We start from the raw sequence: 25,437 nt of genomic DNA on the forward strand, positions 1-25,437 counted from the left end.
AAGGCCCAAAAACTATATATAGATCTCTTGGCATCACTTTCTAATGCTATTCAACATATGGGCTCTGCTGGTAACAGGCAGAAAAATATGCATTTTAAATCCATCATTTATTTCTTGCCAAGAACAACGTGGTTAGAAACTCGGGGATGTATTTCCTTCTTCAGACTCTTCAATGCATTCAACTAACATGGGGAAGGGCACATCCAAGTAAAGGGGGGATTTTAAACTGAGAGAAATCACCTTAGTTAATCAAATGAAAAATCGCTTTTATTTTGTCCAATTTACTGTCATATGTGATATAAAATCTATTATAGTTTTGTGATGATTCAGACAAATTCTATCACTACACAGAGTTCTAATTCAGTGTTTCATGACATTGAGTTCTAACCAAATTAATTCTAATTCCTAAATTTACTAAGATCTTTTATCTATATTTAATGATTTAATCCAGCTTCAAGTTCTTCATGTATATCTAGCAAACACTAATTCAAAATCTCAAGTCCTGTTTCTTGTATGTGTGCAGATACCCAGGACACACTGTTCTACTTAAATTTTTAAGACAAAATACTGTTCCACAGTGGCCAAAACTGCAGTATAGTAATAATATAGACTTGAGAAAAAAAGACATGAGGAAGATCTTCATTGTTGATAAAACTGATGATCAGGACTTCATTCCCTGAATTTAAAAGACTGACAGCCACTTCACCTTCTACTCAGACCTCATTCTCACAAAGAACAGGCTGATAGAGCTTCACTATTACAGTTTTTACACATTAAACTACAAAGAAAATTCCACACCTTGCCCCAACTGAAAAAGGGCTCACTTGCCCTCCCATCAAGAGCACATGTTCATTCATATGCACTTTAACTAGCACCAATTCTCTGTACTGATTAGTATTCACACAAAATTTTCCTGTAAAGGAGGCAAAGATGTCCAACTCTTTGCCACTTTCTCCTCAAAAAGGCAGAAGCTATATTTCTTTCATAATGTGACTATGCTAGTGATAGATACAGTATCTCACTCCTCCATTCTATTCCCCATGGTGAAAAATATAAATCTTCTGTCCCTCCATCTTTTGAGCTGCAAAAAGTATGTCAAGCTTTACAAAATTTGTCATCAGAAGTGAATTAAAAGAAAACAACTGTGTGGATGTGATTAGCATTCTGGATTTGTTGGAAGATTAAGGGACAGAACTGGATTAACTTTCTTGGTTTTCTTTTAATAATTATTTTTACATTTTGGTATTTATGATGCCTTCATACAGAGCTGTCTCTGCAGCCAATGAGCTTCTGTGTTACCCTTTTCAGTAACATGAAAAAATGCAGTCAGTTGTCCCAGAACATTATAAAGTGCAGACAAAGAAAGCTTTACATATTTGCAAATAAACAAAAAAATGTAGCAAAGATAAACTTACCTCAAATTTAAGTAAGTTAGCATTTGTAAGTTTACTATGGCATCTGGTATAACTTTGATACAATTGTGGTATAGATTTAGTGTTTCCAGTGACACAAAATGGCACAACTCCGTAGGAACTTCAGTTAACCTATTCTTGGATAAATCTGAAAAAAGGAAAAAGAGAAGGTATATATTTTGAACCATTAGAAAGCTATACTTTGAAAAGCTGCACTTTATTAAAGTAAGTGAATAAATATAATTTACAGGGAGACAGCAAATTAGATCAGTGTGTTTATTATGCAAAGTAAAGCTAGTGCAAACTTCTACAATTTTGGAATGGAACAGGCTGCATATAAAAGAGCAAACATTCAATTACGATTTATTTGGTCTAATAAAAAGTAATTATTTGCAAGACTCAATATGCTGAGGAAATAGTTGCAAACAGATTCCAAAGCTCATATAATATACCCAAATATCTAGCCAATACACAGTCAGACATCTGCAAATAACGACAGCATTGAGAAAAACAAGCAACCAGGATTACATGTTTAATTTATTTAAATAGATTAATAAATAAATCAGGTAATTCTTCAAACTGGCCTGTATTTCCTGAGTCTAAACCATTTATAAATGAATGCTACCCAAAGAAACAGTGGTGGTCTTCAAGAATGGATTTTATATAAGTACATACAAGACAACAGTGATGGATTCCAAACCCCCCAGACCCTGCTTGCACCCACAGAACAAAAGCTTTTGACTTTTGATCAGTTACTCATTCTTCATTTGCCATTCTAAGCACACAGACACAAAGGAAAACAAGGAGGGAAAAACATTACTGAGCTTTGTTACTTAACTACCACTGTATGAAGAATGAGGTATCATAGTACTGATGTGAGCTCAAGTCATAAAACAATAATGCATACCAGCATTCAACTGAAATAACTGAGTTCAAATCATTGTTTAAGTAGTGTGGCAGAATAAATCTTATCCTCAGAAACTAGACAAATGCTACCTAGCCATGTCACCAGCCTGATAACCTGCCCTGAAGAATGATCACCTGTGAAGTGGAAGGAACAGGAATGCACCTATGCAAAAAGCAAAATGTCTGATGGTAAGGAAAAAATAGAACTTAATGATCTCCTCACTTAACTGCTGCTATTTTAAGCCTAGTGCCTGATCCTTCAAAGCTTATTTCAAAGCTTACTTAAAATAAAAAGAAAATAGCAGCCAAAGTATGGATTATTTCCATGGCCCTGTCCTCACAGCCATAAATCATATTTTTGCTTTTTGTGAACAAACACGTAGAAGTCAGAAGAATTTTTTAACTTCCTTTAAAGTTGGCTGTACTGCAGCACAGCTTGAATTCAAACTTATCACCAGCCAGGACTTATTAGTTTTGTTCTTGTTCCTGCAATGTGAGCCTGAAATTCAGCACATTCTAGTCTTGTCAGCCTCCACGTGGCTTCACCTCATTGCTTCAACAAGAAGTTGGTTTCATTACTCCATCCCCTACCAAGGCCATTGTGATGCCTGCAGGCACAGTAACTGAGAGCAGCTCTGCTGACCCTGATGGCAGCACGATCAAATTGAGCACTGCAACCAAAATTATTCACTTCTAAGTTACTCTACAACAGCAACTCTAACTGCTCTGCTTTCTCCTACCAGGCTTTGATGGTGGTTACACACAGCATTACCTCACCTTCTGTTTCCCTTCATTTCTGACATCAAACTAAACCATTTCCTGTTGAGTGACCCTTATTACTGTTTCAAAGCAGGAGAAAGCTCTTCATTGTTCCTCTGGTTTAGTGCTTTAATTCTGTACTGTTTCTATTTATCCTGAGAGAACTTGTTTATCAGCACAGCATCCCAAAAGAATTCTGCTGCCTTTCTAGCTATGTTTATTATCAGATATTAACAGAAGACTGTCATGCTGTAACTTTTCAAATGATGCAGGAGCTACTCATATTCTACAATTCAAGTGCAAAGAAAACCTCACTTTTTTAAAATCATGCTTTTCTGGGGTGACATTGCCAGGAAAATCCTGCTCACTTTCTCCTTTAAAGTGGAAGGAGTAGCAAAATCCAGATAAGTGAACTCTCCTGTCTAGGGTGAAAACAACCTGGCAGTAGATAAGAATGACAACCCATCCTTCACCTGATCCTGCTCCAGTGATACACAGATTAAAACCCATGAACACTAAAATGTTACTTCTTCTTGAGCTCCTAATACTGCAGCCTGCCACTTTCACTCCCTCTTCATGCCTGTTCTCATTTATCTACACATCAAATAAAAGACTGTTGCCACAATATTTGACTCACTCTTCAAAAATTCTAGTATCTCAAAAAAGCAAAATAGCAACTAGATTGACCCCACACCTAAAACAGGCATTACTAACACAGTTAAAAGCCTTTTTTCCCCTTATTTATTGCTATCTTTTGTTCTCAAGGTTTTAACTCTGTTAAACTGATGAAAGAAAAACAAAAAACCACACAGATCAGAGACAAATCCCTTCCTGTCATCCACAGGACCATGGGTTATAGGACACACTACATGCACAACAAAGGAAGTCAATTATTTGTTGCTGTGTAGTCATCACAGTAAGAGAATTTCAACACTTCTATCAACTGCTGCTTCCTAAATAATGATAATGATGACAATAAAAATAATTTTTAAAAAAATCTAACCTATTCACAGTATAGGGCAGGGGAATAAAAACTGCACATTTTATTTACACATTGTTGTAATATAACCTAATAGAAAAAGCAGAAGTTTGTCACTATAATTTACTGATAGAAGGTGTAATTAACAGGAAATTTGAATATCTTCCATTCTACACAGTATTGGAATGGAATCTGACATACAGAATGCCCATCATACTTTTAACTAGTGGTATCACTTTTGCCAAAAAATAGACCTCCCCAGTCATATGGAAGTTAAAGAAGAAAACAGATTGCTTTTGTACAATCCTAGAATGAATGTAAGCCTCTGAACATGATGCAGCTGTGAAGAAAGCTTAGCAGCTTTCTGAAAATTCCACACAGGAAAGCACATGTTGTAAGAACCTAAAAGGAAAACAGCCTGCATAACAGTTTTATACTGTACTTTATAAGCCCACACAAACATGTAGAGAAACCTCTGAAGTTCAAATAATTATTATGATACTACTTTATATGAGGGTACTTTTGCCTCAAATTTCTGCATCTTACAGTAAGTCTGTATAAAACTCAGAGTTAACCTGAAATACAAGTTCTAGCATAAAATACAATGGTTCAGACTTTAGGAAACTGCAGAATCATTTGAATATACTGAAAAAAACAGTATGCCTGTACCTCGGTTTTGTCACCATTCATAAACTTTCTGATTTTTTTTTGCTAAGGCATTCTTGGGTTATTTAGTGAAAAGAATGCAGAAACTACATTTTTAAACCACTTGTGACAATACTTTTAAAGTACAGAAACAACTAGTTGGCAAACCTTTAGTTTCTTCCTGCAATTCTTTGACTCTACACTTCCCAAATTGCTAAGCTGCACAGCTCCCTTACATGACTAATTTGTAGGATAACACTTGATGGTAATTACTAATAATAAGTTACTGTACAGACTGGCTTTTGCTACAGAAATGGAAATGAACAGAGGGGTGGAATTTGCTGGTGCTTAAAAGAATTTTAAACAATTTGCTTAGACTATGCAACACAAGGGAGATGTAACAAATAAATGAATCTATGATAGCAGAAGAGCATTTCATGTTTGCCAAGACAGTACAGGTAGGTTTCACCTGAGGTCACTACTTCCTGTAACTTCCATTATGAAATAGATGACACAAATACGAAACAATGGGGCAGGGGAGTCCATGCAATGGAGTGAGCTTCCTGTGTTAAATGAAACACACCATTCATTCATTATTTGTGACACCAAGACATTTTCAAACTACATCTGGCTTCACTTCATCTTTTCCTGCCAAGAACAAGTTTGTTAAAACTCCAAAATAAAGTAAGAGAACACAAAAAAATAAGCAATCCAGTTTAGAAAAATATTAGATGGAATCTTGATCTTTAAAAGAGTCAGCAGAATTCTGGCACAATGACATGGCTTTTGTATGAGAAGTGTTACTATGTTGGAAGCCAGACAGGAACTACACAAAATAAGCACTTCCTTAGCTGGGAGAGAACAATTAAAAGCAAAAAAGTTCACACTGGTAAATAAGCATTTAACAGGAGAGTCCAAGCCTTGTTTGGTAACTGGCATACTGCACGGCCAGGAACCACACTGCCATTACACAGTAATTACTGGCCCCCTTCCCTGCAGCAAAACCTTTTCATTCCTACAGCTCTGACAACCTCCACCACAATGAAGGGCTGCCATTGCATATGACCTTCCTGGCTTCACAATTTACAGCCAGACAAACAAGTGCCTCTATACATATATATACTATGTATGCATGCTATAAAAAAACTGCAGTGCTGAGACCAAAATGGTTTTGTCAAAATACCCCAAAAAAATTAGAAGTCAAATAGTAACATTTCTTTCACTAAAACTCCTGAAGTGCTCCAATTTCACTACTTTGTAGTGATTAATAGATGTTTAAATATCAGTTATTAATGCATTATTTAATTCAAGCTGCACACTATTTATGGGAGAGCTAAACAACTGAAGACTTTAAATTGTAAAACTAATTCTTTAAACAAATATGCACATGCACTACTACATCATAAATCTTGACAAAGAACTTTAAAGAAAGCAGCTTATTAAAAGGAAGTGATTTACACATTTCAGATGGTAGACAAATTCACTCTAAGTTTATGTTTCTAGAACACAAATCTGCAATAGAAAAACTATCCACCACAGAACAATAAAAATAATTAAATCTATCTATATATATATATGAAACACCTGTATTTGCTATGAAGTCCTGAAATCAAGAAATTGCAAGGGAAAAACGTCACCCAAACAACCTTAATTCCAGGCCACTAAGTTCCTTTTTTCTGCAGGATTCAGCACTGACTGAATAAAAGACAGGAATCATTTTGAAGAAGCTATTTGCATTTGCACTAAGATACCATTCAAGGTATTCAAATGAGATGTCTGAAATTTGACAAGGAATTCAAACAATTCACTGAAAAAGCCTAAAAAAATTAGTCAGTTCCACCCTAGTTTCATAATGCAAATAAGAACATTAGAAAATACATAAAGAAGTCTATAAAGGCACAGCTACATGGAGCTCTTCCTTTTATACTGTAAGCTCCTCATAGTTTTATCAGGCTTTGAGGAAGCCTGTATTTCCTCATTAGCAAGGTACATCTTCATTGGGAACTGAAGCCACAAATGATGGCACTGCATCTCAGACACCTTTTAGAATATCTACTTAAAGTGCACTTCAGATCTTTGGCAATGCTGTCCCCACTTTGGCAAGGAAGGCAAGTCATCTACTATCAATATAATTGCACCTATGAGAATCAATCAAATGTCAATGCTCTCTAATGAAGCAATTACTTTGTGCTAGCCTTCCCCCCAAATGGTAGGAAAATCCACCACTCTCGAGGCAAAGGCCATCCATTAGTCATAAGAACACTCATGGAACTATGAAGTGCTACACACGTTTAAGACATGCCCTACAAGTTGTCATGATCTCCATACTCATGGCAGGATACCTACTCATGCTCTCCCTCCACCAGAATTTATGAATAATATCTTGGGTGTACAGCTAGCTTTTACTGCAGTCAGCAGCTTCTAGGACAGGGATGCTACACAAATGAAAAAGAAGCAGCAAAGACCTCCACTGCCTCTGGCATCAAATGCATTCTGCTTTACTCATGACAGTTACACCAAAAAAATGAATGGCATTTCTTCACTAAGAGACATTTCTATCTCAGTTACTTAGCAAACAGAGTAACAAATAACAGAAGACAAGGAACATCCAGTAAAGTAAAAACAATTCTGCTCCCTATTAGAAAAAAACATGACATAGTAATGCATAGGCTCAAAGTTTTTCTTTCTAAAAGTACAACTTGTATCAGATTGAAAATGGGGTAGCTCTAAAGTTGATTCCTAGCAAAGTCATCATTACTGATCCCATAGTATGCAACAATAACATCTGAACATTGATCAACCCTGAATCCAGATATACAGATGCCGACTCAAAATATGTAGAAAGTGCATCTGTCTCAGGCAGGAAGACAAAAACATACAGAGTACATTGAAGAGATTATGAAGGAACTCTGCCATCTCATACACTTGGTTAGCACTACTTTTGAGCACTGTCAGCAGGTTGCATGTTTCCATCTGGCTCCCATTCGTTAATTTAAGAACCAACATTAAAAATTTCCACCTAAGCCACAGTTAAATTAAGATTACACTAGAAATGTGGGACATTTAAAAGTGGTCATACATCTACTTCTGTATCCACTTTTAATCACTAGATTTAACATATCAAAATATTCTTCTTTACCACTGTGTAGAATACGTGGATAAGTTAAAAGGCAAATACAGAGAGGAACTAAATGTGGGATTTAGAGAAAGGGGAAAAAAACCCCGGACTGAATAAAAACAGGCTGAGGGCAGGAAATCGCAGAGCCAGGCAGAGATGTCACCGCTAGAGGGGGCCTCGATCTCACGACTTGGCCAGCACCCTGCACGGGTGTTTCTCCTTGAGCTTCTTTCAGAGCCCATCCCCAGCGGATGCAGGGAGCAGAAACAGGAAGGTTCACTTTAAAACACCCCTGGGCACGCCTGTAAACCTGTCGCACACCACAGTTTTGAAAAGATTACAATTGCGGCTGCTCAGTTGCAACCATTACTACAGGAAGCCCTTAAAAAGAAAGTCTATTCTGAAATAGTCACATTGAAGTACTTCTCCCCAACCTTCACTCAGATGATGCAAAATAGAAGGCATCCTTGAACCCTCTGTTGTACAATACTAGCAAAGTATGGCCAAAATGATGATACATTTGACAAACATCCTCCTTGCATTCCACCCCAGCAATCCTTATTTACTCTATTCCATCCATCACTCCACAATACACAGCTTAATTTTCCACAGTAATCTGCAGAAAAGCATGGCCAGATGTAAGAAATGTGCACCCTACGTTTTTCCTCAGGTAGTGCCCTAACTAGCCTGGAGCAATCCAGCAGCTTAAACTGGCTCTCCCAGTGATCCCCAAATTTTGTGCAAACATCACTTCAGGGTTGTTTCCTCTGTATGAAATAAAAGGTGAAGAAGGAAGCAATAGGCTAGCACTGGTGTGTGCCATGGAGATATTAATATCTCCATGGCACACTCCAGTTCCAAGGACATGAGACTAAATTTCTCTGCAAGAAACATGTTCAAAAGAGTACCACAAGTCTGAAGGAATAAAAAAATGAAGGTTACTATAGTAGCCTGCTTAATTATTGCAGCTGCTTTTATGTGACAACGTACAACATTTAAATGTTTCCTTCATGTTCTATTTCTTCCTCTTTAGGACAACGGCGGTTTGGGGTTAAGATTATCAGAAAAAATACTGTTGGGAGATGAATCTGGTGTGAAAGTGCACAAGACTCCCTAAAAATAGAGTAAAACAACAGGATTATTCCTGCAGACCTCCATGTGGGTACAAAGAGATGTGGACCGTGGTGGACTGACCCTAGCTGGCCAACAGCTGCCCACCCAGTGGCTCTATCACTCCCATCCTCAGCAGGACAGAGGGAGAAAACACAAAGCAAAAGCTCAGGGATCAAGATAAAGACAGGAGAGATCCTCAGCAATCACTGTCATGGGCAAAAAACAGATTCAGCTTGGGGAATTTGATTTACTGCCAATTAATAAGAGAGTAGGGTAATGAGAAACAATAGCAACTAATATCACTTTATACTCCTTTTCCAGACTAAACCTCTCTGATAATTCTGCTATTTCTCTCCCAGCCTCCATGTCTCTCAGTGGTGCAGGGAACAGCGAATGGGAGTTGTGGTCAGTCCAGAAACACTACATTTCTGCCACTCCTTCCTCCTCTTACTCTTCCCCTACTCCAGAACAGGTTCATCCCATGGGTTACAGTCCTTCATGAACTTCTCCAATACTGGAGAAGGTCCTTCCCACACACTGCCGTCCTTCAAGAACTGCTCCTGTGTGGGTCCTCTTGCCATGTGAACCTCACATAGGCACCCAAACACTTGTATTATGAGATGGGAAAAAAGGATCTGGCAACAAACATGTTCCACCAACACAAAAAACATTTGGTATGAAACCCACTTCACGGCTCATGAAGAATTCCTCCTTCTCCCACGCCTTCTGCACAAGAGGGAGGATACAAGTCATTAATTTTCACTCAATAAACAACCAGCCCTAGGAAGGATCAATGGATTGTATCATGCCAGTATTGTATGCATCAGCCTCAGGAGTACAAATATTTCAGGTGTTTTTTCAGACAGTAGCAGTAAAAATAAATCCTCATTCAACTCTAAAAACTTTTACAACTGCCATCTAGCTCCCATTTTTAGCCTTTATAGTAGGTTGACTCAGAGCACTGGGGAACTGAAGTGTTAACACCATACTCTGTCCAGCTGAATCCCTCCTCTACTGTATGGAACTACATTCCCCTCATCTGCTTGAACTGCTCCTGTTGGCACATGAAAGAAAATTTCAGTGAACTCCCACAAATGAGGGCAGGGCTTTCCCTGCCTTCTCTGTGGAAAAAAAAAAGTATATCTTGATACTGGAAAGTCCTCAAGATTAGCTTCAGCCACCACAGATACATTGAAATTATTAGCATGGAATGATAAGAGATCAGGTAAAACTGCAAGTTATAAGGGGAATTCCAGGTATATTAGAGATGTCTAACAGAACTAAGAAATTATGTAATTCTTTTCTGAAAGAGCAACAATGACCACCACTTTCATCAAATACAAAAGTAAAGTTGAAAAACATGTAAATTTCATTTGCATGTATATAAATGTGCAGGCACACAAGCTTATTCCATTCAAGCAACTTCCACCTATTGAAGAACTGGAAAAGATGTGAAATAAAACCAGGAATTACATTCTGCCCAAAGAAGGCAGTGGATCCCTGCAGAGACATACTCTTCCAATACCTTGTAGTACAAATCTCTTGTTTTAGCCACAGAGATCATCTTTCTTAAAGCTGTCTACTTTGGAAGTCAACACCTTCCACCTCCATTGGGGAATTCCACATGATGTTCTCAAAAACAGCAGGATGCAATCTAATGGTCTAGAATCTTTCCCAGCCCACAGACATCACTAGTAAGAACGAACAAATGCCATGTCCAGATTTGTTTTTCATGCCATTCACTCTTTTAATAGCTATTATTTATTCTTTTCCTCTCAAGCTGTGAAGAGAGGACACTGCTTATGCTATGCATTATTTGCCTCAGTGACCTGCTGAAAGAGGAGTTACCTCACATTTACCATCTGGTATAAGTAGCACATAAACCAATTGCTGTGAAGTAGCTCACTTGCCCACATTTTGAGGAAAATTATTTTTCACACCTGACAGACTTAAATGCTACATTTGCTTATTTTAAATTCATTTTACACATGAATAGTCTCACTGTTCTGTAAGAAAATTTGCTACAATCATGGAAATGAGCAAAAGTTATTTGATCTTTAAGTACATCAAAGGCATGAGGGCAAAGACATGAGAAAGCTACCTGATGCTAATTTGCAGTGGCACTGGAAAGCAGAGTATTACTCATCTAATCACTTCCCTTTCTGTCTGCCCATCTCCCACAGATGTCAGGGTTAATCTCCCTTATCTACATTATTCATGTCCTTCTCACCCAACAGTTCTTGAAGTCAGCACAACATAATTGTAAGAGTTTATCAATACAAATCTATTTTGTGCCATGAAAGCTGACTTACACTATTGAGCACAACCTTAAACAATAAAGTAATTATGTGGCTGTTACACAGGAGGTACAACATCTGAAAGAAAGGCTAAGAAGTATTCCAGACTTCTAAACAGAACAGAAATCCATGAAAACATTATGAAAAAGGTACCAAGAAAGAAAAATCCTGGAATAAACAAATTATGTTGTAATAAATAATCAAAAATCAGATGCCTATTCCTAGACAGAGGGGAAAAACAAAAGGAAAAAATAATAAACATACTTCCTTGAATTGAAAGCAAAATAAGCACAGTACATATTTTATCCATCCTTTAAAAATGCCAAACAAACTAAATACCACATAGCTGGAACCACTGGAACTACAGACCTGTAATTTTTGTACTAAGATCTCTATCCTATGTAACTGTTCCCATGGCTCTTCTTTAAGTTTAAGACAATGTTTCTCAACCTTCTAATTTTTCTTTCCTTCATAATCAAAGAACCTTGCCTTCTTTGGGGAAAACAAAACCAAAATAGATATCCAGTATGCTGCTTGTTGGTCAGGGAGGGGTTGGATGGGTAGCATGTGCAACTTCTTTTTTTAACTTGTTTTAACAAGTCATAGTTTACAACAAGATTTTAATCTAACATCTTTACAAGATGAGACACATCAGATACACAGACTCCAAAAAGACTTGGGAGGGGGAAGTAAAATTCAGACAGACAACCTCTACTTATAAACAACCCAGTGCCTGTGACTTGGCAGGCAGAAACCACCCAATGTTTGCCATAATTCTTGCTGGGGCATACAAGTGGGAATAAGCCAACACGCACCAACGGCACTTGTGGGCAGCCTGAAATCACAGGTATCAGTGGTATTGCTGTTTAACAACTGCATCTCAATGTGTATTTTGAAGAGACAAAAGAAAGTCTCCTTCTGGTCTAATTTCTTCCATTTGGTGTGTTTTTGGGGGGGTACACTTCACAGACAGTCTTTTGAAAGGCATAAAATAATTTAACACAGTATAGTCTACTAAGCCTGTCCTAAATTTCTGCTTCTGGTGTAGATTAATTTCTTCTTCCTTATTCATTTTCCTTTCAAACCACCCTTCATCAAGTCAAAGTTCCACCTTACAGGCTTAAGTATTATCATTATACTTTTCTATAAGAATGATTTTGGGCTGAGTACCCTTTCTGAAGGAATTCTGCTGTGCTTTTGCTTTTATTCATATCTTACCTCACAAAATCCTCTTAGTTTGATGGCTTGTGTGCTCTCCCTGTGGTAACAGTGGCTTATCAGAGACACAGAACAGGTTACATCGAAAGCAGGGAAGGGACCAGAAAGTGTTAATTCACAATGCCATCCCTATCAATAATTAAAACAAAATGTAATCACAACAGACTCAGAAGTCTTATCCTGAAGAAGCTACATCAGCTCATTTTTTATGCCCAAATGAGACCCCTGCAGGTGGATAATGAGAAGTCCTGTGAAGAGCTGATGGAAGCATCATTTCCCTTCAGTTATCATGGCCTGATGGGTACACGGCAAAGTCTATGCAAGATGTAATAGATCTTAGATTTAAGAGGTCCAGTAACTGTTTTTAACATAACATTGTTGTTGTATTTTAAAAAATAACAACCCAAAACCTCAACCTTCTACTCAATCCACTTTCTTCCTGTTGACAAATATAATAATGCTTTAATGAAACAGTTGGAGTTAAATTGCCCTGGTCAGAAGACAAACATCTTCATTGTACGAGCTGGGAACCTGCTCAAATCGATGACAAGTAACATTTTCATACATATGCTCCTGCAAATCCAGGTCAGGTTTTCTGAAAAACAGATAAGGCTAAAAGCTTCAGGCCTAGAACCCTAAAGATTTGGGGAATGCACCTTAAACTATAACAGCAGAAAATGTAGAAGGTTTTTTGGGTGGGAGGTTAAGAACTTTTTGGCTTGATTTGTTTACCAACATATACTTTTTTAAATCCTTACTATGAGATGAACTGCTAACTTCCAAGTTTACCTCCAGAGGAGGTGCTGAACCTGGTTGTTCAGAATGCTAAACCTGCTAACCTTATACTACCACATCTATTACTCAATGGCTAAACTTCTACTGATGTTATTAATCATATCAGACTGACATAATTCCAAATGTGCAATTTTGAGTTAATTCCATTTTTAATTCATTAATGCACTGCAAAACTCACTGATTTAATAACATACTTTTAACTGTACCCTTTAAACATTCTGGCTCAATAACTGATATTTCAAAGGTACCCCCAACAAGTTCATTAATATACAGGTAAAGAGGCCCACTGGTGATTTAGACAATTTTGTGACTTCTCATACAACACTAAAAGTCATCCTGTCAGGACTTGGGAGTCATACCAAATCAATGCTCATGACTCAACATCAAGTAGTTCAGTCATACTTAGGAAGAAGAGGTTACAGATATTGAGAAAACTGTGGTTTTAATTTAAAAAATGCCTGGCATTCTCACATTACAATTTCTTTTCTGCATTCAAAAACCAACAGTCTCACATTTTTATCTAACTCACTCCCAATTCAGCCTCTTTTTACCCAGAAAAAAAGAAAGAAAAAAAAAGAAAAAAAGCCAAAAGCTCACTAGAGGCTCTAAAATTTTTTTGGACTTTTCCTAAGCTGTGTAATCCTTGTGACTGACACATGGTCTCCTCAGCTCACATTCCCTCTACCCTCTGCATCATCAAAACATTTAGATAGGAAATTCATTCTTTTGGGAAGAACTTCTTAAGAGATTCACCACCAAATGTACAATTATAAATGCATTTTCCTTCAGGAAAAAAAAGGCTCTGATTATGCAGAAACTATGAATCATTTCAACCAGCAGTTTTTTCTCTGCAGAGGTAACAATATCACATACCCCCATGTGTTTCCTATGCTTGCTTAATGAAAGTCTCATCTCTGAAGTTTGTTTATTCCAGATTAGCAGATAGCAGAAAATCAACTCTAACACAAAAAGCTTCTAATGTGGCTTGTGCTGAGCTGTCTGCCAGCACACCTGCAGACAGACTGAAGGTGTTATTTGAGACTATTATCCCAGAGTTATATACTCTGTGCAAGATAGGAGACAACAGTTGTGCTATAAACTGTCAGTTGATCTGTTTTCTGTACACAAAGGGATTTGATTTCACAGAAACCTAATTTTAACTCTTGACTGAGGACAGAAATGTCTATTTTATACCATGGTCTTGTAACAAGTGGAAAAGGTTAAAAGGTTCTAAAACTTTGTCAAACCGTTAATTTGTGCTTTCAAATCAAGCATCCCAAGATTTTAAATGCCAGGAAGCTTAAGATATATTCTGTCAAGGGCTGCTATATCATCTGAAATCTTTTGCTGGAAGCATTTGTGAATAAAAAATTCTTCTCCAGCTTTTTCCAATGCCTGACATGCTTTTTTCTTGATTCTACAGCTCAGTTGCTACACAACCACCCACATGGATATGTAACACTAAGGACAAAGACTGTCCTCTTAACAATTCCTCCCCCTACTTTTTCCCAGTGGTATTCATGAGAACATTATTTTCTCCCAGTCATTCTCCTAAAATACTAATAAGCAAGCTACTTTCTTCTAGTTTCCTCTTGCCACAGTTTTCCTTACCATTCAATTCTTTCTGCACCTGTTCCAGTCTCAAACCATCTTCCTTGAACATGAATAGGACAGAAACCACCATAGAAGCTTTATGTTACACCATTGTCATGCATAAAATCATGAAGAATTTCTAACCTGCGTTGAGCACATCTTCTGATAAAGCCTCAAGACAAAATCAGATGGTTACAATTTCTCATACTGGTGCTTGTGACCACCTTTACAAGTATCAAATGCAAGCTTTCTTCCTTCACTAATTATCAGTGATAAAATTGTAACCTAGAGCAGACACTCCACTTTGTGACCCTTTAAATTTTATTCTGGAGCATTCTTCACAGAACAATGAATGTTTCCAGTGCTAAACATATCTTGAGTGCTGTCATAAATCAGTGTTCTCACCATAAAGATATAAAAGTGCTTAAGAAACACAAAACAAGGCGAGGGTGGGGGGGAACACAAACCCAAACCCTGATACTAGAAAATACTTTGTCTCTATAACAAAGTTTCAGGTCACATAACTAATTTACCTACTTCAGATTAAATTAAAGAAAAAAGAAACAACCAACACCATAAAAATAAAGAATGGAAAAAACACCACCAAACCTTTTTTGCTCACAAGCAGACTGTAAACCACAGCATTTTCTCCTACAAGTTTGTAACAACAAAGTGTTTGGCAAGTATCTACAAGCATATCTGGCGTTACAAATCTCAGCTGTAATTCCAAAGATAAAAGCTACGATCCTTTAATAAACTATGCCAATAGCCAAACCCGTGGTTTATCAGTAGATTATTTGAATACATGAGTATTGCCATTTGTTACTAAGTATCACAAGGTCTGCTTCTCTCAAACATCTGAAGAGCATCTTGCCCACGTGCTTCCTTCCTGCCAACACATCAGCCATATCTCAACCATGAAACATATTCTTGACATTTTCCACTAGCAAAGCTCATTTCAGAGGTTAAATAAACCTCTAAAAAAGAAGAAAAAAAAATTAGGCTTACTTTAAGGTTTGTTTTAGAGGGTAATAAAGGTCTAAAGCAATTTTTATTGAAACTTTCACAACATAAAAACACTTGAACCAAGTATGAACAGATTAAACTTATTTTAATAAAGTATGCATATTTTATTAAGAAATACTTTTTAATATAAAGCATATATCATTTATAGATACAGTTTATAAATTAACAAAGAACATTATACCCATGGGTCAGTCTGCTGATGTGAAATGACATCAGCAATTCCCCATGAACATCAACAACTCAGAGGTATGCACTAGCATTTCCACTTCATGTTGCACCTTCTCCAATGTGACAGAATCCATGCCAACAACCTCAGCAACTCCCATCAGGGAAGACTCATTTGTTATCCCACAATTCATTTTTTAATTGAAAAACAAGAAAAAAATGCTTCAAGGAGGCGAGGTAACTTACAAGGCTGGACATTGTAGCCAAATTCCAAGAACATCATTTATAAACTATATGCACACTGGATTTATATGCAAATATTTTTCAAAGAGGAAAACAAATACTAGCATGTACAGAGGAAGGAGGGAACTTAGCCTCTCCTTCAGGCATGATGAGCAAAGCGTCTTAGCGATTGTGGCATTCCCAGAAACTGGGTAATGAGTCCACACCAGCAGCTCCCTGAACAAACACAGGGACTGTCCAAGAGGACAGTGGCAGGAGCAGGGACAAGCTGGCAACCACCTGGACCAGCATCTCCTTCCTCAGGCAACACTGTAACAAAAATACACAGCCTCGACCCGCTGGAGTCCTCTTTGCATACATTGGAGACAAAGCAGGAAAAGGGAATAACAGCACCCAAGATGGAAAATCCTTATTTGCTTAGCTCCACTGACAAGGGATCTTCAGCACCATGTAGTACACAACACTTAAAAACAATTCAGGGCCATGAATTAAAGAATGACTCAATCAGAATTATTAACAGATCTGTGAGATCACTGCCCTTGACAGAAAGGAAGGTAGAGCCAAATTCTGCTGCCTTCCAGCATGTGAATGGCCAATGTAGAGTGCATTCAACAATTCACTTGCCCTTGTTTTTCCAAGCAAAAGAAGCAGAGATGATTTTCCCCAATTTTTTCAAATGTAAAAATAAAAGATAATAACAGAGAATGAGAATTTTCTCTTCTAACTGCGGTTCTACTTCACATGAGCAATGCATGCAGACTATTTGCTTCTGCTACAGTAAAGAGTTTACCCTCCTGTATTATTTCATGCTACAGATAGTGAAGAGGAAAAATTTTCATCACTGCCATCTATTTATCAGCTCTTGAATGCTTAAAGACAAAGCGAAAGCTGAAAGCAGAATTTTCCTTCTAGGATAATTAATTAGTAATAGGACAGTCTGGGATCACCATGTAAAATGCATCTGGTTTAGGTAAAACCTGAACAAATTAAGATTCCAACATAGATACATGCTTTAGGGGAAATAAAATACTTCTACAAATAAGACTGCATTATTTTAAGGAGATATAAAAAAGGTTGGTCTAAGGTGTGTGGGGTTTTTTAAATATTGTAATTATCATACTTTTTGTCAGTAGACATTATCATAGTCTAAATGTACCCAAATGGCTTTGGAATTCTTTAAAAGGAAGTAAATTTCAATTCAGACATTGCATGACTGTTACAAGAACAGTTTGTCATTGACTGGAACAAGAAAATAGGGAAGGAGGAAATTTCAATCCTTGCATATGCTACATTCATAAATAAGCATGGATAAAAAACCCCTCTCAGAAGCAAAAATGTCACTGGCACACTAACTCTTTAGACTACAATAGTCTAATATTATTATTACACATGTAATAGTATATGTATTTAAGTGACAGCATGAAAAAAATCTCCTTAAGCACAGAAGTAATTACTTGAAGTCTCTTAATACATATTTCATTTTTTTTCTTTTGGCACTTGAACATAAAGCAACTGATAAAAAGCATATCACTGAGTTGCCTCAAGCTGCTTCTAGATGTAGATGGGAATTTATTGCCAGCAGGAGCAGTCTACATTTTTGAAATTGTTTCTGCATTCTCTGTATACAGATTGCCAAATTATTTGCATGTGGTAGACTCATGTCATTTCCAGCTGCTCTTTGGTCCTTACTGTTTTCCACCAGCACATAACAGCTTTCAGTACAGCTTAGTGAAACTTGGCCTCCGAGCAACAGTATGTTCCAAAAACCACAACCAAACATGCAAAACCTCTCTCCCAGTCATTAAAAGGTATAACAAACAAGAAATATTGCCTTTCCTTGCCAGCCAAAGCAAACAACTCAGTAGCTTTCATTCAATTGTGCTTTAGCAGCTTTCACTGCCCAACTCCGACAGGTTAAAAGCCCATTTTAGGCCTCGAAGTTTGCTTAAAACTAATTAAGCAGTAGGGCAAGTGCCTTTTGAGACTTCTATGAGTCCTTCATATATTTTCAGTAAGTCACATACTGATTTTAAGAAGTCTTACAACAAAAAATTTGTATCTAATAAATGAACTCCAGTTTCCATACATATGACTGTACTACAAAAGCAGCTGGTGAAAGTTGATCGGAACTCTTCAAAATTTATTTCCAGACTTTCATATTAACTTTTCAGTTGTTCCTATAATTTTTCTGGTCTTAAATACTTACAAGAAAATCCAGCTGTAAAAGAAACTATATATTCTTTGCCTTCACATGGGTTTCCAGTGTTGACTTTGAAACACAACTAATCATGCACTGACTTAGGAAAATAGTGTTCAAAAAATTTATATAGTGACTGTAAATCATAATTTTTCAGAGTCCTAAGTTCAGTGATCTATAAAGCTCCCCTAACTCCACTGCAATGGTCAATGAAACATAAAGTTCACCAAGAATTTAACCAAATCACTGTCTGGGTACTGCAAATATGAGAAGGATTACACAGACTGACAGGTAACCCATAGAGTATTCAGACTGTTAATTCAATCCAAAAATTAATGAAGCGATGGAAAAAATAATCCTGATTTTAGACACTGCTCTAAATTACTCTCCTTACAGCATGATAGAGGTAAGTTGGTGATTATCCTCTTTGGGGGAAATGGATGAGGTAAAAAACATTCTAATCAGCAATCTAGTATACTTCAGTCAGAAAGAAAGCATTATTTCACATTGTCTTTCAGAATTTAAAAAAGTTTCTTAAATTCAATTAAACTATCCACAGTATTTCTCATCCAAATTTCTACACAAATCCTCTCCAGTTTGCTTTGGCTACATTCCTTGGCTGAACCCTCTTGACTGAGGTTATGTGACCCCTAATACTATCCTGCCATGGCAAATGCCCAAATACACAGGCCAGACACTGATTCCCTAAGATTTTCCTACCAGCTTCCCGAACCACTAATAATACAATGAATTAATTCCTCTTTAATTTCTCACACAACTTTTCACCTATTTTCTACAGAGAATCAGCCATCCTAACCGCAAGGGAAATAGTATTTTAACATTTTTCTTTATTGAATTATTTATTTTGTATTTTCTTGCCAGGAGTTTTAACATGTACAGTTCAAAAAAAAGCAACCAAATGACTGAAGTAGTTTGGAAAGGCCAAGGAACTGTGAAAATTAAGGTATCCCCTTCAAACTCACTGTGCAGGGCTTACAGAACTTATTTTTTTTAATTACTTTGTAATTAGTTCTGGAACTCTTATATGCCCCTGGCATTCAGGGACACACATATGAGAGCAAGAGGTCATAGGACTTCATCATATTCTTGCTCTACACAAGATCTACATTTTGATTGACGTGTGACAGCAAATTACAGCACTCCATTTCCTATTTCATACCAGCACTGTTCTGATTCCTCTTCAAGACAGTTTTTCAACTCACCAGCAATTACTCAGATATCTTCAACAGAGCAATATAGTCCATGAATATCTTCCTAGAACACTGCAAACTAATCTAAGTCTAAAGACCAGAACAATTGCCCAAAATAAAAAAAAAAATCAAGAAAAAATAACCAGCATGATAAAAATAAAGCTTCACAAGCATGTTATTTTATGGCTCCAGGAATAGCTAAATCACAGGCAGATCAAAGTGGCAGTCCATATGAACATAATGTACAAAATTCTGAAGGAGTTCAAACATCCTGACTGTAGACTGCAATCAGTAGATGGTGACTACCAATAGACAGGAATGAAAACAAGACCATTATGATATGTAGTTTTCAACTTAACCTTCTGAAGTTATTGTCCAAATCTATTCAAAGTGGTGAGTGTATGAGGGAAAAGTGTTGACTGTGCTATTATTAGTAACACTGCAAATGCATTTACTCCCAGACAAGGGAACTGAACTTCCCCAAATGCTGTTTTGAATGCTTAAGCATATGAACTATAGCAAACACGGCAAATCAACAACTCAAATAAAGAAAAAGAAAGTAAAAAAAGAGAAAAACCATACTAAGAACTTCATAAGACACAACAGAAGTTTAGTTTTATTTTATACTGATGTTTTCACAGTACTACAATTAATTTAGTAACATGTACTGTGTACATCCAAAACACACTACATTTTACTCTACGCTGAACAAAGAACTTCTTAAATAGAAACTCAAATATGCTATTGTTCCCTATGGAAAAAAAACTTCAGTATCCCTACCCTTGTTGTCAGAAGGTGAGAAGTTGTTTAGATATAATACTCACTACAGCTAAACCCAGCTGAATGAACTCACATTACACTGACATCAAACATGCTCAACCATCTCAACTGCCTTAACTGGGAGTCCCAAAAAGAACAATCTAAATGTCTATGTAAAACAAACTTAAAGAGCTGAACAGAAATGGAAATTAACATCACAGAAATGTAATACAAATTTCTCTGCACAAGTTTAAGAATCTAAATTAGGAAATAAAATAAACTTTAAAATAATGCTATGAGAAGAAACTGCATGTATTGCTTTTTATGACTATTCCATCTTAGTCTGAACTTACAATTGAAAAGTTCTCACCTATATGATTTTGAGCAATGTCTTTCATCACTATATTAAAGAAGTTGTTCATCCTCCATTAATTTAGTTTCAGAATTTTTAGAAGTCAGAACTGCCGCAACATTCCCCTTATTTGAAATCAAATAAGGGGAAACTGGTAAGAGGCTCCTGTGTCCATACATGCAAGCTAGTAAAAGAACAGACCACAAGGCCTTTGGCTTTATCCCTCTACAGCTACAAGATGAAAAAAGGACATTAGAGGAAGGAATATGAAGAAGGTTGATGAAGTTATCAGGGTCAGATCAAAGCAGATTTATAAGCTGATATATTTCTAAACGAGCTCAGCTTTTAACACCTATTTTGCAAGCTGTAAAGAAATTCTATCCTGACTAAAGGGAGAAATTGGGAGCAGCTGTTCCAGTGTCCATACATATATTTCTCTATATTCTTGCGAAGTCAATAATGCTGCTTGCATTCTGTTAGTCTAGCAGTGGCCTGCCAGATCATGACTTAGTCACCCATTCCAACCCCACAAGTGATAACACTACACTTCTTATGCCTGTAAAGACAAAACCACATGAACACTGCACAACCAGTGCTACATGTAAAGATGAATGAAGCGTAAGAATAATGCATATGGCGGGTGGAAAATTGATTTGACACATCAAATAATGGGATTTAACGGGAAAATAAAATCTTCATCCAACACAGCATATTAGACTGACACATAAAATTCCCAAAAAATGCAAAGTACTGACAGAAGATTTGAAGTGTTCTGGTGTGTTTAATACCTTTCCAAATCCTAGAAAGAGGCATTCATTAAGCAAAGCTGTTTGACACTTTTGTCCCTTCCTTCATCACTGTATGTTACTTCAGAGGATAGAGATTTCGACTTATATAGGATTGTCAAAGAGCAGTACTCAGCAGCGCTCATTATGAATTGTAAAAGTAATTAAATAATTTGGAAAAGCAAGCAACGAACAATGCATAAACAGACAATGCAAATTACTATGTCCCAAATAAATCCACAGAGCTATGGATCTATTTTGAAGACTGTATATGGTTCTAGCAGACTCTGTACCAAAAGAATATGGCCAAACCCACAAGGTTGAAGAAGATTAAAAAAAACAATGAAAATATCAGAACAATTTCCATGAAAAGGAAGATTAAGTTGTTTAAGATTGTTTGGGATGGAGACAACCTGGCAGAAAAGATATTGGAGTCAAAGTCAGGAATGGAACCAACTTGGTCAGTAGGGAATGATAATTCAACTGTCCCTCTGTCTCTGTAATTCAAGGAAAAAACCAAAATAAAACACAGCATGGAACTCCTTACAAGTGTTTACTGGAATTCAAAAAGGAACAACACAAACTTTCTGAAAGAAATAGCCACCAAGGATTTAAAGGCAACACTTCTGCCTCATGAAGTCCCTCAGCTGCAAATTTTTGAAAATAGGCCACATGTTCTGGGAGGGTAAGAACATGAGCCAGACACATCAGTTCCCTTCCCCAGGCACATAGGGGCCACTGAGATGGGCTCCTGGGCTAAGCAACACCTACTGCTCGAAGCTCTTCTTTTTTATCTTTTTCATGCTCTTCTGAGCATATAAAAAGCTCAAACTAAGTTAAAGCCTGCAAAAATTCAGAGAAATGGCTTTGTTAAAATTGCCAATTAACAGTCATACATTATGATTAATGACTGCAGTTCACTGATTTACCGTAGTCTTTTTGCTGCACAAAAATGAACAGCAAAGCTATTAAGTCTGTTTTACTGCCCAAATCATATTCTTGTCATTTCACTGTGCCGCCTGCACTGCAAACCTGCTATACAGCACTTTTTATTTCAGTATCAGTTATTTTAAGGTTAAAGCAGACATTTAATATACCTCAATATACTTCAAGACTTTCAACTTTAAGTTCTGCATGCACGACTGCTTGACATTTTAAGATGATAGACAAATGAAAGTAACACTTTTAAGGGAAAATGGTAGCAGGCCCTCTGCCACTGTAATGATGGCTTATCAGTTTGAATAGAACATATATGTACTCTCCTAAAAACAGACTGCAAAAAAGCTTCTTCACATCCCAGCAATATACTCATTTAATAAGATACTAAGCAGTACTGTTATAGGAGCACATCAGCCCTACAACCTATATAGAAGAGTTGGTAACTTTATACAAATAACAATCACGTTACACAAAGAACAAAATCATCTCTTTTCTAGAAAGTTATGAAATCTAGACATAGACAACTACTCACAGAAGATGTGTAATATGCATAAGATTACAGGCAGTTGTCAGCAGACCTAAGTTCTACCTGAACAATGCTTTCCAGTAATAATGATCCACATCATAGAGCATTTCATTCAGAATGTAGCTAAACTGCACGATATTGGTTTTACCAGCAGACAACTAGAAACACAACAAAGAAAGGAAATGTAATCCACCTGCTTTCCTTCATAAAAACTGTCAGATTCCTGAATTAGGAATTATTTTTACCAACAGATAAAGGGCAGGCAACAAAAAGTGCTAAATAAGACATCTTTCTGATAGGACCTCACATGTAACAATAAATGAATCACAGCATCAATTAGGTTGGAAAAGAACTCTGAGATCATCAAGTCCAACCTATGACCAAATACAACCCTGTCGACTACACCATGGCACTAAGGATCACATCCAGTCTTTCCTTACATAGCTCCAAGGATGATGCCTCCATCACCTCCCAGAGCAACCATTCCAGTATCTCACCACCCTTTCCATGAAGAAATTCTCTCTGATGTGCAACCTAAACCTCCTCTGGGCACAGCTTCATACTCTGTCCTCTTGTCCTGACACTGTTTGTCAGAGAGAAGAGGCCAATCTGGCTGCACTCTCCTTTCAGGCATTTGTAGGGAGTGACAAGGTCCCTCCTGAGCCTCCTCTTCTCCAGGCTGAATACTCCCAGCTCCCTCAGCCACTCCTCTTAAGCCTTGTGACATTATATGCTGAAATTCCCAGCTTTGTGAGATTTCATAATAGGTGTGAAGTTGAGACAAAAAAACCACATTGCTTGAATCTCTGGTTGGCCTTTTGATATGCTTGCTCCAAAATTCTCCATAAATTATATGTGATAAAACAAAACATATTGTTGTTTTGTTTTGAATTGCTTTATTCAATTAATTCAGCAATTACACCTAAGAAGAGGATGAGCCTGAACACGCATCTCACACCTTTGTGGGCACGGGTTCACAAGCACAATGGTGACAGTGAGCTTAACACAGGAAACTGAGTTCCTATGAAGAACCAAAAGTACACTGAATTTATTTGCCTCTCAATTACAGTATTTCACAGCAACCACATTAATAATATATTCACCATTCTGCAAACGTGAGAGAGTTCAAGTGTAACTATTCCCATTTGCTTCCCCCTTTGGCTTGAACATCATGCTCTTCTGTCTAAGAAAATCATGACCTAAATAAAATAAACTGATTAATAAACTGTCAATAGACAGAAAAACAGTTGCTTGGTAATTCTGGGCAAAATCAATCAATCCCCTGCAACAATTATTTTTTCAGCAGCAGGTGACAAAAATGCAAACCTCACAATGGATCTATGAAGGGTGATGAATTTTTGTAAAGCTTTTCAAGAAAACAGGGTTGGTAAAACTTTCAATTAAAATCGGGAACAGCTTTCAGCAAGAACATCTACTGACAAGATCTGAAATAATTCAAATTCAATTGTTGTAAAAACTATTTTTATGTAAAACGTTGCCTAGCTTGGACCTGCAACATTAATTTTCATATTAAACTACTTTATTGCAGGCTGACAGAGTAAAAGTAATTCTACCTGGAATGGAAGTTGATCAACGTGGAAAAAAATAAGCGCAAACTAGATGTCAAGTGACATTTTACTCAAAAACCACATGATGTTGCCTAAGAGATGCAAAAAGAACGTATGTCCCATATAAAGACTGATTTTAATAAATGACAAAACATTTAAAGATATGTGCCTAGATACTTTACGAGACCAAATTCCACCTTCAGTGATTTCAAAGTCTAAAATCACTAAGAAAGCTGGTGTTTTGAAAAAACACCTACACATAAGCATATAAGCAATTGCCATACAAATAACAGTCCAAAAGGCCTTCAAATCAGAGGAAATTCAATTTAATTCAGCATGTCAGAGCACTCTGCATATTAAGGCACAGGGGAAGAGAAACCCCACTAGATTACTTCAGTAATTCATTACCAAACTACAACATTAAAAAGACACAAAAGCAGCACGCCTGATTAAGATGTTCTCCGATCAGTTTGCTGTAAAAGCACTTCCAGAAAAGCAAAGCAGACTAAACCATTTTAACAGAGCCAGAACCATGCCCCAGATTTTATACTACTGAAAACCTTGGATATAAAATAACCACAAGATGAGCACTTAAAATAAAGGGTCATTGAAAAGAAGGACAAACATTTGTGCTTTGTTTATAATGGAGGAGAGGAAGAATCTCATAATGGCAAGAGAGAATCACCAAAGCCTGACCAGAGGATGAAGAAATCACCCCACATCCTTCCCAACACATCACACCCCCTCAATGCCTTGGGGATCAGCCTCCCCACAGAGTGACAGGGGCAGCCACACTCCAATCAGCACGGTGGCAGCTGGGAGGGCAGGAAG

The 25,437-nt window shown here is 37.1% G+C and overlaps 1 protein-coding gene across 7 annotated transcripts in view; it reads right to left on the reverse strand.

The window, feature by feature from the left end:
- LRCH1 (leucine rich repeats and calponin homology domain containing 1) overlaps positions 1-25,437 on the reverse strand; it is a 120,522-nt gene that overhangs the window by 64,722 nt on the left and 30,363 nt on the right. For all 7 annotated transcript variants that reach the window (XR_008482853.1, XR_008482854.1, XR_008482852.1 and 4 more), the window contains exon 2: positions 1,416-1,560. Coding sequence is in view for 3 of the 7 variants with exons in the window: in XM_054271988.1 (XP_054127963.1) it covers positions 1,416-1,560 (145 nt within the window). In the remaining 4 variants the exon portion in view is untranslated. The remainder of the gene's footprint in view (positions 1-1,415; positions 1,561-25,437) is intronic.

The sequence above is a fragment of the Melozone crissalis genome, unplaced genomic scaffold (assembly GCF_028551555.1).
Source record: "Melozone crissalis strain CALT ecotype California unplaced genomic scaffold, PUWL_Pcris_2 ptg000013l_1, whole genome shotgun sequence".
Taxonomy (NCBI): Eukaryota; Metazoa; Chordata; class Aves; order Passeriformes; family Passerellidae; genus Melozone; species Melozone crissalis.